The sequence below is a fragment of the Myxine glutinosa genome, chromosome 9 (genome assembly GCF_964187855.1).
Source record: "Myxine glutinosa chromosome 9, kmMyxGlut1.1, whole genome shotgun sequence".
Taxonomy (NCBI): Eukaryota; Metazoa; Chordata; class Myxini; order Myxiniformes; family Myxinidae; genus Myxine; species Myxine glutinosa.
Window position 1 is genome coordinate 136,846,913 of NC_136269.1, and position 17,438 is coordinate 136,864,350.

The following is a 17,438-nucleotide window of genomic DNA, read 5'->3' on the forward strand; positions in this document are numbered from 1 at the left end:
CTCCACCTCGTCATAGAGGGGAGGAGTGAGCCCGCCCCACTCGACCAACCATGAGCCAGGGGTTTGGCTTGAGAGGGCGGAGAGAGAACGTTTGGGGGAGGCTCGAAAAGGTTGAAGGGCGGGGCGTATATAACCCGCCGGCGGGGCGTTCCCAAGCGCAGACGAGAGGGAGTCCAAGCAGTTGGGTCCAAGAGATGCGCTTTGAGTTGGGTCCAAGAGAGGCGCTTTGAGTTGAGTCCGAGAGAAGTCCAGAGTTGAGCTGCAGCTCGAGCCACCGAAACTGCATTTACAGCAGCTCGAGCCACAGCAGCAGCCACAGCAGCTTGGGGCCTTGACGGCAGTTTTGAGCGGGGCCGCGAAGGAACGGCGGCTGCCAAACACGCCGATCGTGCTGCAGTATCCGTGGACCTTCCTCTCCCTCCAGCCATCCACCTCCTGCCAGTCCTATCATCATTCCCCGCGTGAGTCTGTCCTTGTTTGTTCTGTCCCTGGGTTAATTAATAATAATAATAATAATAATTCATTTATTTTGTATAGCGCTTTTCCAGAAGCCCAAAGGCGCTTTGACAGAGTGGAAAACATAATGCATAACAATACATGAAAACAACAATTGCAAAAAGACAAGAATCAAGAAAATAAACAGCAGCGATATACGGCATATATATAAGACAAGAATCAAAAAGACAAGACAAGAATCAATAGGGAAATATTTAAAGCAAAAGGAGGGAGAAGGAGAAGAGATAGTCAGGGGTTAAATGCTGTGGGTTGAATGTTGAATGCAGCGTTGAACAGGTGGGTCTTTAGTGATGTTTTGAATGTGGTGAGTGAGGAGGAGTCTCTGATGGTGTGAGGTAGTGAGTTCCAGAGGGTGGGAGCAGCGATGGAGAAGGCCCTGTCCCCCCAGGATCTGAATTTGGTCCGGATGGAGGGGGTCAGGAGGTTGGTACCAGCAGAGCGGAGGTTGCGGGTGGGAGTGTGTCTGGAGAGGAGGTCAGCCAGGTAGGATGGGGCCAGGTTATGGAGGGCTTTGTATGTCAAGAGGAGGATTTTGTACTGGATTCTCTGGGGGATGGGGAGCCAGTGAAGCTTGTAAAGGACGGGGGTGATGTGGTCACGGGTCCGGGAATGAGTGAGTAGACGGGCAGCGGAGTTCTGAATGTATTGGAGTTTATTGGTGATTTTTGAGGGTGAACCATAGAGGAGGCTATTGCAGTAGTCCAGACGGGAGGTGATGAAGGCGTGGATGAGGGTTTCTGCAGCCGTGGAGGAGAGGGATGAGCGGAGACGGGCAATGTTTTTCAGGTGAAAGAAGGCTGACTTTGTGATCTGTTTAGTGTATTTGTCGAAGGAAAGGGTTTGGTCAAAGATGACGCCAAGATTCCGGATGTGAGGGGAGGTGGATACTGGGATACCGTCGATGTTGAGGGCAAAGTTATGGGTGGATTTTGTGAGCGTTTTTGGGCCAATGATGATTATTTCAGATTTATCACAGTTAAGCTTGAGGAAGTTGATTTGAAGCCAGGATTTTATTTCAGTGATGCAGTTTGTCAGGATAGAGTGGGTGTCGGTGGAGACGGACTTGGTGGAGATGAAAAGCTGGATGTCATCGGCGAAGCAGTGGAATTGGAGACCATGACGGCGGATTAAGTGACCGAGCGGGGACAGGTAAAGGATGAAGAGGAGGGGGCCAAGAACTGAACCTTGGGGGACACCTTGGGGGAGGGGAGCAGTGGGGGATTTGCAGTTATTGATGGAGATGAACTGGCATCTGTCAGAGAGGTATGATTTAATCCAAGAGAGGGCAGTGCCGGTGACGTTAAAGGTGGATTCAAGTCGGGTGAGGAGGATAGTGTGATCGATGGTGTCAAAGGCAGCGCTGAGGTCGAGGAGGACGAGAATGTTGAGGTTGCCAGCGTCAGAGGAGAGGAGAAGGTCGTTGGTGATTTTGAGGAGAGCAGTTTCAGTACTGTGGTTGGAGCGGAATCCGGATTGGAATGTTTCATACAAGTTATTGGCAGAGAGATGATGTTTGAGTTGAGTGGCTACAGCGCGTTCCAAAACTTTTGACAGAAAGGGTAGGTTGGAGATGGGTCTGAAGTTGTTTAGGGTGTCAGGGTTTAGACCAGGTTTTTTTAGAATGGGGGTAACAGCAGCAATTTTGAGGGAAGGTGGGACGATGCCTGTAGACAGGGAGGAGTTTATTGTTGCAATGATAAGTGGAGAGAGAGCAGGGAGGGAGGCTTTGACAAAGCTGGAGGGGATGGGGTCAAGAGTGCAGGTGGCAGTTTTCATTCCTATGAGGAGTTCAGAGAGGTCAGTAGGAGAGATTGGGGAGAACCGAGACAGGGGATGGCAGGACAAGGGGGGGGCAGGTGGTTGGAGGGGGAGCGGGTGCGGCGGTGGTCAAGCTGTTGTAGATGTTGTCAATTTTGCGTTGGAAGAAAGAGAGGAAGGAGATGCAGTTGTCTACTGTGAATGACTGGGTGGTGGTGTTCAGGGGGCGGAGGAGTTTGTTTATTGTCGAGAAGAGTGCTTTTGGGTTTCCGGAGCCAGAGTGGATAATTTGAGAGTTGTAGGCAGAGCGGGCGCGGGAGAGGGCATCTTTGTAGTGTTGTATGTGGTCCTTGTAGGCTTGGGAGTGAACTGTGAGACCCGTTTTATTGCGGAGTCTTTCAAGTTGGCGAGCACGAGTTTTCATCAGGTGGAGTTCAGGGGTAAACCAGGGAGCAGAATGGGTGAAAGAAACTGTTTTGGTTTTTACAGGCGCAAGCTGGTCAAGGCAGGAGGAGAGAGTGTTGTTGTAGTAGTCAGTGAGGTCGGAAGGGGTGTGGTGGTCAATGAAGGGAGAAGTGGACATTTTTTCAGAGAGGGTGGATGAGAATGAGGTAGGTGAAAGAGCGTTTAGCTTACGGAAGTTGATTGTGCGATAATGCCTTGGTGTTGGGGCGGGGATGTTGATGGTCAGAGTGATGGCTAAGTGGTCAGAGAGGGTGAGGTCGGAGCCATAGAGATGGTGCAAATTTAATCCAGTGGAGCAGACAAGGTCCAAAATGTGACCACGGATATGGGTAGGAAAGTCGACATGTTGAGTGAGGTTAAAGCAGGTGAGTAAATCAGTGAAGTCAGTGGTTATTGTGGAGTCAGTGGAGTCCATGTGGATATTGAAATCACCAAGGAGGAGGATTGAGGGGGAGAGGGAACATAGCTGGGTCAGAAAGTAGGAGAAGTCAGACAGGAATGATGGGTGTGGTTTGGGAGGGCGGTAGACGACAGCCATGACTGACTGCGTGTGACCAGAGAGTTTTAAAGCCAGGTGTTCAAATGATGGAGCAGATGAGATGGAGATGAGGTTGGTCTTGATGTCTTGACGGTGGATAACGGCAATTCCACCACCTCGGCCCTCCGAGCGTGGTTTATTGACGTAGGAATATCCATTGGGTGTGGTGAGGTTGAGTGTGTAGTAGTCCAGAGGTTGTTGCCAGGTTTCGGTGAGACAGAGAAAGTCCAGTTTGTTATCCAGGATGTATTCGTTCAGGATGAGGCATTTATTGTTGAGGGACCGGGTGTTGAACAGGGTGAGCTTGATGTTGTTTTGAACAGCAGGGATGAATTCAGGTGATTTAGCCAGGGTTCGTAGGCAAGAGGTGCGATCGTGTGGGTTGCTGTGACCAGGTGCGCTGGGACGAAGAGTGAGAGTGCGCTGAGCCGACCAGAGGACGGGGATGGAGTGACCTGATTGCAAATAAACAAACTTGCGACCGGAGCCACGGTGAATGTACCTGGGTCGTCGGAGGAGTCCATTTGATTTGATGGCAGAGATGCATGATGGGGTGGAGCGGGTATTGAGCAGAAGAAGCCTTGCGGCGGAGTACTTCAGAGCCATGCCAGGCAGGAGCGAAGGGACGAGTACGAGGCCAAGGTCGAGGAGGCAAAGCGGCAAACGCAGCGGCAAACGCAGCGGCAAACGCAGCGGCAAACGACTGCAGCCGCTAATCAAGACCACAGCGGCAAACAAGGCCACAAGGCCACCGGCAAACAAGGCCACGGCCACAATCAACGGGAGCGGGCCTTTCGAATTCCGTATTCCGTACCATCAAAAGCAGATTCCGTTATCCAGCCGGAGAACACGCGGCACGTGCGGGTGTGAAAAGGCAGGACAGGTGTGAGATGTCAGGTCAGAAAGGTAGAAGCAGACCCTGTACATCCATCCAGTCGGAGAAGCGGCGAATATGCAACGCCAGCGTCCTCTCGCAACCGAACCCGGAAGTGTCCGGGTTTATTATTAAGACTGTATGGATGTAGGTAATTAAGATTAAGACTGTAGGTAAGCTAGCGTTGCACTGTCTCTCTAATATCTTCTGTAAATTATTTTCTTATCTTTCCTTCTTCCTTGGTTATTTTGAGCCTGTAAATCGTAAATAAATTTAGTAGTATTTTCAACCCTTTTCTCGTCTTATTCCTTTTCCTCTTTGCATTCGGTCGCTTTAGAGTTTTCCCGATTGAATAGCGGTGGCGCGATCCGGCCAAAGTTTGGGGTAAATCGGGTGTTAGAGTCGGGGAATAATTGTTCGGTCGCGGAGCCTCCGCTCGGCAAACATACCATCTTTAACCGCGTACCGTAACAATTGGTGTTGAGGAGTGGGATATGAGGCCCGAAGCGCGCTTAACGCGCTCAAAATTACGAGCTGCTGAAAAATTGTGTTTTAAAGAAAAACCCGAATTTTGAAATCGCGCCATGGCTGGTCAAGACGATCGGATGCCGGTAGGTGAGCTAGAGATAGACGGGGTGGAATCGACCCAGGACCTCGGGGAAATGTATATGGAGGATGTGGTTGAGGGGGTATCAGACGCGCAAAATGGCACTCTCGCGCACGAGGTATCAGGCGCGCAAAATGGCGCCTTTGCGCACGCGGTTACAGCGGCACCAAATCTAGCCACGCCCGTGACCGTAGCAGTGCCGCTGGGGAATTCGGACCTTTTTATGTTACAAATGGGGGCCCTTATGGACAGGCTAGAAGCAAAAATGGATGCTCAGGGTGAGCGAATGGGACAAATGGGGAACCGGATGGATGCTCAGAGTGAGCAAATGAGGGCTCAGAGTGAGCAATTGGGGGTAATGGGGGGCGAAATGGGGGGCAAAATGGGCGATATGGGGGGCAAAATGGGAGAAATGGGGGCACGGCTAGAAGCTAAATTTGAGGGGTTAGACAACGGGATAAAAGAGGTAAAGAATGGGTTAACGGGGGTGGAAAATAGAATGGCTGCCCAGGAGAATCAGTTAGAGGGGGTGAAAAATGGGTTAATGGGGTTAGAAAATAGGATGGAAGACAAATTGCGGGAAATAGGGGAGCAATCCGCCCGGGAAATCGAACAGATGGGGAACCAGATAGAGGAGGTGAAAATCGGGTTAGAAAGTAAATTGGATGCTCAGAGGGATGAATTGGGACAGATGAGGGTAGCATCTACAAAAGAGAGGGAGGAGATGAAAGAGGAGATACGACGAGGTGTAAGTGAGGAGGTCTTGGGGGTACGCGAGGAGGTAAAGCGAGGCGAAAAGCGTATAGAGAAAGAGGTGAGAAATGGAACGGCTAGGTTACAAGGGGGAATAGAAGATCTGACGGAGGAGGTGGAACAGCTGACAGAGGGACAAACGGAGTTAGTGGAGCAGGTTCAAAGGAACACTGCGGTACTAGGAGGGTTAAAGGCGACACAAAAAGAAATTAAAAATGCCTTAATAGCGACACAGAAGCAATGTCAGATGGTACGTGAGGGACTGACAATGAGGTTGGACGAGGTGACAGAGATAATGGAGACGAAGGACTGGCAGGTAAGGACGCACATAGAGACGGTCACGGTAGCCTTCGAGGACGAAATTGAGGAGATGCACCGGGAAATAAAAGAGGTGAAGCAAAAATTAAAGGAGGTGTTAGAGGGGGTGAGTGAAATTAAGAAGAGACGGACAGAAACTAAAAGAGAAATCCAAGATGAGGTGATGGAATTGGTACAAAGTCGGTGCTCAACTCATAATGATGTGCTCACTACCCAAATAAAGAGTTTGCAGGTGGCGAAAGAGGTGTGGAGACGAGGTGCCAAGGTGAGTGGCGATATACGTGGAATATGTACATGATGTGAGGGGAGCTTCAGTCGGCTTGGGGGTTGTTGTGGACCCGGGTGTTCGTGAGAGGCCGTTGGTGAAGTGTGCGACAGGTCTGGTGTGCGAAAGAGGAGGGGTGCGAGAATGTCCGACCATGGGGTGTGTGAGGAAAAAGTGCGCGCCGAGGAGTGAGTGTGCTGTCGAGAGTGAGTCGGTCGTAGCGTGTGTGCGAGGGAGCACATGGAAGCGCGTAGTGAGGAGTGTTACAGAGGATGTAACGGAAGCATGCACGCCTGTGGTGGGTGTTACGAAGGAAGTAACGAAAGAGTGTGCGCAAGAGGATGCGCGAGAAAGGTGTGCAACGGACGGGTGCATGAGGAAAGAATGCGCTGTCAAGAGTGAGGGAGAATGCATGCCTGTGGTGAGTGTTACAGAGGGTGTAACGGGAGAGTGTGCGCAAGAGTGTGCGCGAGAAAGGTGTGTAACGGACAGGGGCATGAGGAAAGAGTGCGCTGTCGAGAGTAAGGGTGAGTGCGCTGTCAAGAGTGGTGGTGAAAGTAGTGAGAGTGACACGGAGCGTGAGTTGGTTGTGACAGGTGAGCGAGGATGTACACCTGGAATGGAAGGATGCACACCTGGAATGGTAGAGCGTGTGTGGGAATGCACACTTGAGTTGGTCGTGAGGCACGTGGTTGGGTGTGCGAGTGAGAGCACACCTGTGATTGTCACAGAGGAGGTGACCGAGAAGGGGGCGCGAAGAGGTGTGTTGGTGAGGTGTGCGAGCGACGAGTGTGTGCAAAGGTGTTCGGTGGTCAGGTGTGTGACCAAGTCTGTGAGTGGAATGAGTGTACCTGGGTGTGTAAGAGAAGGTGCAATGACCAAGAGCAGGGAAACAGCTGGATGTATGAGCAAGAAAGGGGTAGCGTATGCGTGTAAGCATGCAGGTGAGGCATCGACGGTAACCGGGTTAGCGGTTAGAGCGACTTATAGCCGAATCGGGCCCTCGGTGCGTGCCGGGCTTCGCGTGCCGCGAGAACCAGCGGGGATCCGAAGCACGGCGGGTTCGAAAGGACCGCCGTACGTGATCCATGCTGGGCCGCACTGGGAATGGCCGCGTCCGTGCTCCGCTAGGCGGAACGGGCAGCCCGATAGGAAGGGTCGTCATGGCGACCCCTTTTTGTTAAGGCGTTCCGGCAGGTCGAGATCGGGCAATTGGATGGCTCCACGCCGAGGTGGTGCGTGGGATCTCGGCCCGGGTAAGCGTCCTTCCCTGCACCGAGTGCCGGACGCATCCAGCCGCCGGCGCCAAACAACCCGCATTCATTGCTCGGCTTCACGAAGCCAGGCTGTAGACGTGAATTGGCGCACCGAGAGGATCTAATAAGTAGACGGGTGATGAAGTTAGTGTTTTGGACCCAAAATTAGAAAAAGGCAAAATTTGATGATTGGCAAAGGATTGGCAGAGTGATTGGTAATGGTACAGTGATTGGCAGATTGGCAAAAATTTTGATTGGTTGAAATTTGGTGAGCAAAATTGGTAGTGGAACGTCCCCCATGTGGTGGGATGGCAACTCTGTCATCCCTCACAGGGGGGGGGCAAAGGAGCACTAGTTTATGGGGTTGATGGCAGTGAAAACTAGCCCGGGTGGGTTAGGATATATCGTGTGTAGGGATCTAGCGAAGATGACATTAGGTAACGTTAAGATTAGGTAGTGACAATGACACCTGCAGTGGGGACGCAGGTAGATTAGTGTGGATGATAATGACGTGGTATGTGCTTAGTTTAAAGGGAAGACAGGGAGCACTAAGTTAGCAGGGCAACAGGTAGTTCAGATGATGCCGTGTGAGTGTTGGAGGTGTATTCAAGTGTATTGAGCAGTGTGTGAGGATTGAACAAGTATGGTGAACAGGTGTGATTGCACAGGTGTGCAACTGGACAGGTGAATGGAGCAGTGTTTGAGTGATGGTGATGGTGAGGTGTGTTGTGTTGACCAACTGGTCCAGGAAGAGGAGGAGGGTGCAGGTGGCACCAGGTGTGAGTGCACAGGTGTGCACCAACAGGTGTATGGAAGACATGGAGTGTGGAATATATGGAGTCTTGGAATGGATGGTCGTGGAGTGAGTATGGTGGAAAATATGGAGTGGAGTGGATGGTGCGAAGGTGTGAATGGGGGAAGAGTGGACCCCCATCACGGATACCCGGGGCGGGTAGTGTAAGTGTTAGGTAGAGGGTACAGGTAAATTGTGGTTGGATATTGGCATCTGTGGTGCGGGTGAAGAATGATGTTTGGATGGGTGCATTAGTGTTGTGGAAATGGCTGGGCGTGTAGCCTGTTAGTGTGTGTAGTTGGTTTGGGCACTCCACCACTGTGAGGATGTCGGCCAGGTGAGGCCGCAGGTGGGCTCTGGGAGCCGGTAGAGTTGTTGTGGATGGGGCCCGAGGATCCGGAGGACGGACCCGGGTAGCCCAGTGCCAGAGGGCACCAAGGGGTGACAGAGCCAGGAGGGGCCTTCCCCAGTTAGTTAGGTTAGGGTGAGGAGCTAGGTAAGCTCGGGTGGCAACTGCAGTGGTGGAGGTGTACAGGTGGGTAGACCTGCTGGGAGAGCTACACGTCACAGCCCAGAAATTGTGCAAGGGCACTGGGGGATGAATCGGGGGAGTGAGACCCCAAATTGAGAAGCACCACAGTTTGGTCAATGGGAATTGGTTTTTAGAACCCATAGTGTAAGTTGGCCAATGGATTGGCAGGGAAAGACCCCGGGTAGAGTAAAGAGTGTTAAAGTCATTTAGAGGGTAGATAGGATGAAGGATCTCCTCGCACCATCTGCATCCACTCACCTGAGGTGACAGGTACTCCACACCATGCCAGGTTGTTTTGATTATTTTTGTTGATGCAAATGTTTGGAATGTGAGACGCATCATGACGTGGGTGTGACATTGTGCTTGATGTTCCATCTCTTGCTCCTTATGAGGGTTGATGACGAATTGGGTGATGGCAAATTTTGGATAGAGGGATTGTGGTGACGAATTTGGTATAGGGAAATATGGGGAAGACGTGACAGTAGCGACGGATTGGTAAATGTGTAGATTTTTGTAAATATGGGGTAAAGGCAAGGGTAGTGTAGGTGACAGGTGGGGGTGACGTTCGGTAGGGATGAGCTTTCTCATTTCGCTCTCCGTACGCATTTCGCCTTGCATTGCCTTGTTTGATGTGTACCCTTGTGACCTTACCCCTCGCTCATTTGTCTTCCCCCTTTTGTCTCCCACATGACCTGTGCGCCATTGGGCGCCGAGGGGAGTGTGCGTGAGTCGGCCAATGTGCGCCCGGCACTCTCAGAACCAGCTGTCTGCATCGATGCACCACATTATGGACCACATGTCTGTGGCCGAGCACCACTTATGGACCCCATGGGTTGGGGCATGGCCCCTCTGCTGGAACCGGCCATGAGGGCCCGAAATCTTGCTGGCGGACCTTGGCCACAGGGCACCGATGCCCCACAGGTGAACCACACGTAGTCGGCCCTGTGGGCCATAAATAAAATAAATAAAATGGACACGTTGGGGCAAGCTTTATTGCAAATAGGCCGCCAGTAAGAAAATGAAAGAAAGACAACAACTGGAAGACAATAATAATAGCCAGCAGAGGGAGCCGGAGAGCAAGAGATCACCTGCAGGGTTAGGGGTTGTTGAGTTTATTTTCATGCATTGACACTGATGAACTGTGGTGACTGCACCGATTGGTGCTTGAGGATGTGTTGGTGCGTTATAGGTGCCTTCATGGTGCATTGATGCAGAGCAGACTGTCTCCCCCCCCCCCCAGAAAGAACAATTACAGGTCCTGGGTTAGTTTTGTAAATAAAAGCAGTCATTGTAAATAATGCTCCCCACCGTCAATGTATAGTTTGAAGACCATTCCGCAATTCGGTTAACTGTGGGCGTAAGTCTGTTAGGCAGGGTGCAATGGAGCAGCGGGACACATTTATTTATGTTTTAAAAACTGTCGCACTCAGGGTCAGGTTAAAAGTAGAGGGAACTACATCTACGTGTCACACTAAATAAAAGTTGTAGGCCCGGGCCGTGCCTAAGAGGAGGAGGGTGCAGTGTTGCGGATGTGAGGACTGTATTTTTTTTTATTGTGTGCTTTATTATTATTATTGTTTATTCTGTGCCTCCTGCCTCCGGAGTTGTGTAAAGGTCAACAGGGCGTCCCATAATTAGTCCAAAAGCATACACGTCAGCCAATCATAGAATACCCCTGTTCGATAGTTATATCTTATTCTGTGTTTTAGGGTAAGGCTGTGTCTCCCATTAATTGAAGTACTCCATTGCACCAAGTGAAAGAGATAGATTCCCTTCATTCCCATTCCCAAAACCTCCATTCCCCCTTTCGTCGATTGGCAATTACCTCCCCTCCAATTGCCGCCATTGACCACGAGGCAGGGTCGGAGAAGAAAGGCGTGTCTCCACCTCGTCATAGAGGGGAGGAGTGAGCCCGCCTCACTCGACCAACCATGAGCCAGGGGTTTGGCTTGAGAGGGCGGAGAGAGAACGTTTGGGGGAGGTTCAAAAAGGTTGAAGGGCGGGGCGTATATAACCCGCCGGCGGGGCGTTCCCAAGCGCAGACGAGAGGGAGTCCAAGCAGTTGGGTCCAAGAGATGCGCTTTGAGTTGGGTCCAAGAGATGCGCTTTGAGTCGAGTCCAAGAGAGGCGCTTTGAGTTGAGTCTGAGAGAAGTCCAGAGTTGAGCTGCAGCTCGAGCCACCGAAACTGCATTTACAGCAGCTCGAGCCACAGCAGCAGCCACAGCAGCTTGGGGCCTTGACGGCAGTTCTTGAGCAGGGCTGCGAAAGAACGACGGCTGCTAAACGCGCCGATCGTGCTGCAGTACCCGTGGACCTTCCTCTCCCTCCAGCCATTCACCTCCTGCCAGTCCTATCATCATTCCCCGTGTGAGTCTGTCCTTGTTTGTTCTGTCCCTGGGTTAATTAAGACTGTAGGTAAGCTAGCGTTGCACTGTGTCTCTAATATCTTCTGTAAATTATTTTCTTATCTTTCCTTCTTCCTTGGTTATTTTGAGCCTGTAAATCTATCTATAATTCCACTAATCTCTGTGTGTGTGTTTGTTTGTATGTTTGTATACGACCGCTGTTTCTCGACAACTACCGGTCCGATATACTTGAAACTTGCCAGGTATATTGCTGGGGACCTGAGGATGTGCCTTTTCAAGGTTTGAAATTAATCGGACAAGTAGTTACCGAGCTATGGCGATTTAGCCGTTCGCTGTTCGCTTTGGCGTTGCGAATGGACCAAACCTTTTCATGTAAATAGAGGGGGGGGGGGGGGGTTCTGTGGTCGTTGCGAATGGACCAAACCATTTCATGTAAATAGAGGGGGGGGATTGTCACCGTACTCGCAAGCCGTTCGTCGTTCGCTTTGGCGTTGCGAATGGACCAAACCATTTCATGGACCAAACCATTTCATGTAAATAGAGGGGGGGGGATTGTCACCGTACTCGCACCCACGTACCCACGTACGGGCATTGCACCCACGTACGGGCATGCCCTAGTAGTAAATAAATTTAGTAGTATTTTCAACCCTTTTCTCGTCTTATTCCTTTTCCTCTTTGCATTCGGTCGCTTTAGAGTTTTCCCGATTGAATAGCGGTGGCGCGATCCGGCCAATGTTTGGGGTAAATCGGGTTTTAGAGTCGGGGAATAACTGTTCGGTTCGCGGAGCCTCCGCTCGGCAAATATAACATCTTTAACCGCGTACCGTAACAATATGTATGTATGTGTGTATATATACACACACACACACACACACACACACACACACACACACACACACACACACACACACACACACACACACACACACACACACACACACACACACACACACACAACAACAACAACAACAACAACAACAACAACATGCATTTTAAGGCCATTTTCCCTGCTAGAGCGGGGGTTAGCCTTGCGGTCCCCATGACAATCTTCTCCATCTTGCCCTGGGTGTATGTATGTATGTATGTATGTATGTATGTATGTATGTATGTATGTATGTGTATATATATATATATATATATATATATATATATATATATATGTATATATATATATATATACAGTGGAACCTTGACTTACGAGTTTAATTCGTTCTGTGACCGAGCTCGTAACTCAAATTGCTCGTTTCTCAAATCAAATTTCCCCATTAAAATGCATTGAAATGCTATTAATCCGTTCCAGCCCGCCAAAAACCACACCAATTTTTTTTTAAATATACAGTATATATAAAAATATCTCGCGCTTTATATTTCACCTGTATGCAGCATACAATGCAGGATGGCCTGGACTGGAGGTACGCACACTTGACTCTAAAGTCTAAACTGTCCAGCCTGGGTTTGAATCCCGACCCAGCTATAACCTGTCATGGGTGAATCACAGGCAGAGTGATTCATCAATGTGTGTACCGCTAAACTGGGCGCCCCGTTTGCGTCCCATTAGTTGTTGGATGTTAAGGATCTCACCGTGTTTTCCACAAAGAGAAGGCGAGCTATCGCCGGCACTCTGAACAAGTTGTGGCCTGGCATGGCATGAACATGAAAACATGAACATGAACATGAAATGTTCGACATGAACATGAAATTTTCCAAAATAACCAAAATGCGAAAACAAAAATGCAGCGCTATACGACAGAGATACTGTACGTGCACGGCAAGATAACCACGTGACCGGAACCCACCTGGCGGCGTAAACTCAAAATAACCAACATGCGAAAACAAAAATGCAGCGCTATACGACAGAGATACTGTACGTGCACGGCAAGATAACCACGTGACCGGAACCCACCTGGCGGCGTAAACTCAAAATAACCAACATGTGAAAACAAAAATGCAGCGCTATACGACAGAGATACTGTACGTGCACGGCAAGATAACCACGTGACCGGAACCCACCTGGCGGCGTAAACTCAAAATAACCAACATGCGAAAACAAAAATGCAGCGCTATACGACAGAGATACTGTACGTGCACGGCAAGATAACCACGTGACCGGAACCCACCTGGCGGCGTAAACTCAAAATAACCAACATGCGAAAACAAAAATGCAGCGCTATACGACAGAGATACTGTACGTGCACGGCAAGATAACCACGTGACCGGAACCCACCTGGCGGCGTAAACTCAAAATAACCAACATGCGAAAACAAAAATGCAGCGCTATACGACAGAGATACTGTACGTGCACGGCAAGATAACCACGTGACCGGGTGACGAAAGCTCGTAACTCAGATCTCGGCTCGCATCTCAAAGCAATAAACCGCCCGAGCGACGGCTCGTATCTCGAAAAACTCGTAAGTTGGGGCACTCGTAAGTCAAGGTTCCACTGTATATATATATATATATATATATATATATATATATATATATATATATATATATATATATATATATATATATATATATACATATATATATATATATAGCAGTGTATGTTCCCATAATGCGCTTGAACAACCATCAAATTATGTTAAAGAGGCATATTATGTAAATCTCCATTCAAGGGTCTTTAACATCGGCACCTGAGAGAGAGGTCCAATTGGGAAGGCTGTGCCTTCTGCCATGGCGGGGCCCGTCCTGTGAATACATAATAACTGGGATCCCACATTATGGGCCGATCTGGGTGAGACATTTGCGGATCGCGACTAAGAGACCAGAGGGCCGTGCTTGGTCGTAGGCTAGAGAGGTGTTGAGTAGGAAGCTGGCACGAGTGCAGGATGTTTCTAACAGCCGCCAGGGGTTCTTGAGAGAGCAGCGTGAAGCTCACTGCCTGGAAAGCTGAACATGGGAACACAGGCCTCAGCTCATCATGAATTAAAACCAAAAAAGTCAGTCATGAGGCAGAGCGGCTCGACCATCTTAACAGGTGTTACAGGATCGGACATATAGACCTCCGTACCTCTAGCTTTACTCGCTCGCGAGGTGCCATGGGACGGCCGTGTGAGAGGCACGTTCGTTGGCCATTCCGGCCGTTCCTCACGCACATAAAAGGTGACCTGCAGTGGCTGCACTAAGCCACCTTTCTGCAAGTTTTCTAGATAGCCATTCAGCCTTTTCAAAGAATTCTCATTGACTGCCTGCCAATGAGAAAAATGTTTCCATTCAACAAGAGCAATTCAACATGAGCAATTCAACAAGAGTTGCTACAAAGTGGAGACTGGAACTACAAACTGCAAAAATTAAACAAAGTGAATGTTGTGGAAGAGGTGGTGAGGGTAAAGGTCGAACATGGTGGTGTGGGAGAGGGGGACAGTTGGAGGACGAGATAAACAGGAAACAGGAGAAGAGGAGGTTGTAAAGAAAGCCAGAGTCCAGGGCTCTCGGATAAAGGAAGACTGTTCCACTTATGATTGAACGTGATATTTAGTATTCTGCAATGCAGAAATCCCCAAATTGCAAAATCCAAAAATCAACATTTTCAGCTCGCTCCATTTGAGGGGCAAAACAATGATGAAGTCAAATTCCTGCCTGTTGTTTGTGTCCTTCATGACGACGGCCTTAAAACAGCAAGTTCACCGTTTGGAATGATTTTCAATTTGGTTTCACTGCCAGGCAGAGGCAAACAGAGTAAAACTATTACCTCATTCCTCTCTGCACATGTATGATCGGGATAAAGTCTGAGCAAAAGTAGGTTAAAATGACAGACTTGTCTTCTTATTCATGTTCCGATTCGTATTCAAAATACAATATTCAATCTAAGAAAGTCGTTGATAAGACAGACGGATGGACGGACATTAATGAATGGCTTAACCCCGATTTTCGCTTCGCGTGTGAAGGGTAACTAGAAAGACACTCGGTGGAGTGCATACATCCACCAGGCCGAACAGTTTAGTTTTGTGGCCACTGATATGCCATATCTGCATCCGGATCTTCAACAAAATCTAATTAATTGTCCTCGTCACACACCCAACATGTCCACAAAGTTTCACCCGAAATCGTCCACAAAAATTGAGACATCGTGCTTACGGGTAAAAACAAACGGGTAAAAACATAACTTCTGTCCACCTTTGGTGGTGGGGGTAGTAATGTTTTCACGATCTACGTAATACTAATGGCTTGATGAATGACTGTTCAAGATAAAAAAAACAATGGTTACAGAAAACAGAAGGTGCAGGTTTAAAGAGGTCAATCGACAACTTGATCGAAATATTCATGATGAAGAACATTCGCATGAAAACCTGTTCCGAGCATATATCATAACATTTATGGAGGAAATATTTTGCGGACATTTTGAAGTATTAGTCCAACACTCACCCTCTCCTGCGGGTGCTGACCAAATCTGTCTGGGTGCACAGCGAGGTAAAAAGCCCGCAGGGCTGTGGTAACCTCTGCTGAGCTGATGCATCTTGCTTGCCGTGCATTTCTCCAGTTGCCCATGAGACAGCCAGCTCTGGGGATGGAAAAAAGCATCAAATTCCATGAGGATTTCAAACCATCCAGCAAGCCAGACAAATAGGAACATCACATGACCACTACCAATTTGTCGCTCATTTTGTATGCATGGGACCAGAATCCATCCCATGGTCAGCCAATGGAAAAGGTTCAGTCTGTTGAACTTCTAGGGCTTACCATCAACCATGATTTCTCCTGGTTCCGACCATACATCAGAGCTAGCCTCCAAAACCAGCCTAAGACTAGGCATCCGAGATGTCGATTCCAAATAATTCCTTGGAAAATCAGAACTACTCTCAGACACAAGCCCTTTGTGTGTCCCCAACTCAATGGAGTATTGCTTTCCCCTATGGGCTGGGGCCCCAGCATCACATCTGTCTCTCCTGAATTCTATGGAATCTGAAGCTCTCAAAAGTATTAGCATTTCCCATGATGAGGCAGAAGCACAAGGCCTGTTGCTCTTACATCACAGACAGGTCGATGGCCTCTGTTTTTTTTTTTTTTTAAACCGCCTCTCCTCCAGTCTAGCTTCCTCCACTCTCTCAGCCCTCAGACCTTCTCCAGCTCCTCCAAGATGCACATTCTTCCAGTAACCCCTTTATTCCTGGTTAAACCCCCCCCCCCCCCCCCAAATCCAGACTTACCACACACCTCTTCTTCTTCTTCTTCTTCGTTTGTCTTTTCTATTTGTCAAACTGTTCCATGACCCTCTTTCCTCCAGAGCCTCAAGCAAGTGGTGCACCACCATCTCATGTCACCTCCACCAATCCAGAGCCATAATCTTGTCAACTTCCATTAACCCTATATTTAACCTAACCCACTTGCAGGTTACTGTCTTTCCTCGCTTCCTCCTTTCCATGTTTGTTTTGTCTATCTGTAGACCCATTGTCAGTTCGTTGACATTTTGCCCTAAATCTCCTCACTCTTCCAGGAAGCTGGATTTTGCATTCAAAAACATTAAGTAAAACACCTACAGTTTTCACTCTCGTAAAATGACCAGTAAAAAATTAACATTTCTCCCATTTCGATGAGATATCACCTAATTTGTTTTGTGCAAGCACAACTCTTATCAGGCAGGACATAGTGTTCATCACCACCCCCTGCACAAGTTAAACATTTAAGATTACAAACTGAGGCAGATTATAATCCAAAGATGGAATGGAATTTTAAAGGAAATAATGCTCGAGCTGCTTGGCAGAAAATGCAACCTATAACTTGATATAAAAACACATCGGTGAGGCCAGCAGACTGTACAAAATACTTTGTTGATAATTTGAACGATTTTTATTGTAGATTTGATGTTCATGATTTCGAAGTTGGGAATTACTCTGTTGTTGAAATGTTAAAGGATAAGATTCGGGACTCAGACAAGAGTCTGGCAATGAATGTGAAGGAGGTTCGTGATGAATTTGCAAAGATTAAAGTGAACAAGACCACTAGCCAGGATGGTATTTCCAATAAGGTTTGGAAAATGTGTAGTCAACAACTTGATCCGGCGTTCACACCGATCTATGAATCAATCTCAGACAATGCTGTATTATTCCCCAAACATTGGAAATCTTCAACTTATCATTCCAGCACCAAAGGTTAAAACAGCCAGTGATGAGGTGAAAAATTACCGTGCAGGAGTCGACCTCTAAAGTAATGAAGTGTTTTGGAAGGATATTGCTGAAAAGTGTGTGTGCACTCAAGTTGGCATGTTTGATCAATCTCAATTCGCATATCAGATAAATCAAGTTGTTGAGGATGCCATGCTTGTTTATCTCCAAATATTGTAAATCAAGGTGTTGAGCATGCCATGCTTGTTTATCTCCAAATATTGTAAATCAAGGTGTTGAGGATGCCATGCTTGTTTATCGCCAAATATTGTAAATCGCGGTGTTGAGGATG

General features: G+C 48.5%; 1 protein-coding gene across 1 annotated transcript in view; it reads right to left on the minus strand.

The window, feature by feature from the left end:
* TCAIM (T cell activation inhibitor, mitochondrial) overlaps nt 1-17,438 on the minus strand; it is a 111,957-nt gene that overhangs the window by 42,811 nt on the left and 51,708 nt on the right. Inside the window, exons 2-4 of the mRNA XM_068101817.2 lie at nt 15,411-15,546; nt 14,056-14,233; nt 13,679-13,934 (exon numbers count right to left, since the gene is read on the minus strand). Coding sequence (XP_067957918.1) covers nt 13,679-13,934; nt 14,056-14,233; nt 15,411-15,546 — 570 coding nt within the window. The remainder of the gene's footprint in view (nt 1-13,678; nt 13,935-14,055; nt 14,234-15,410; nt 15,547-17,438) is intronic.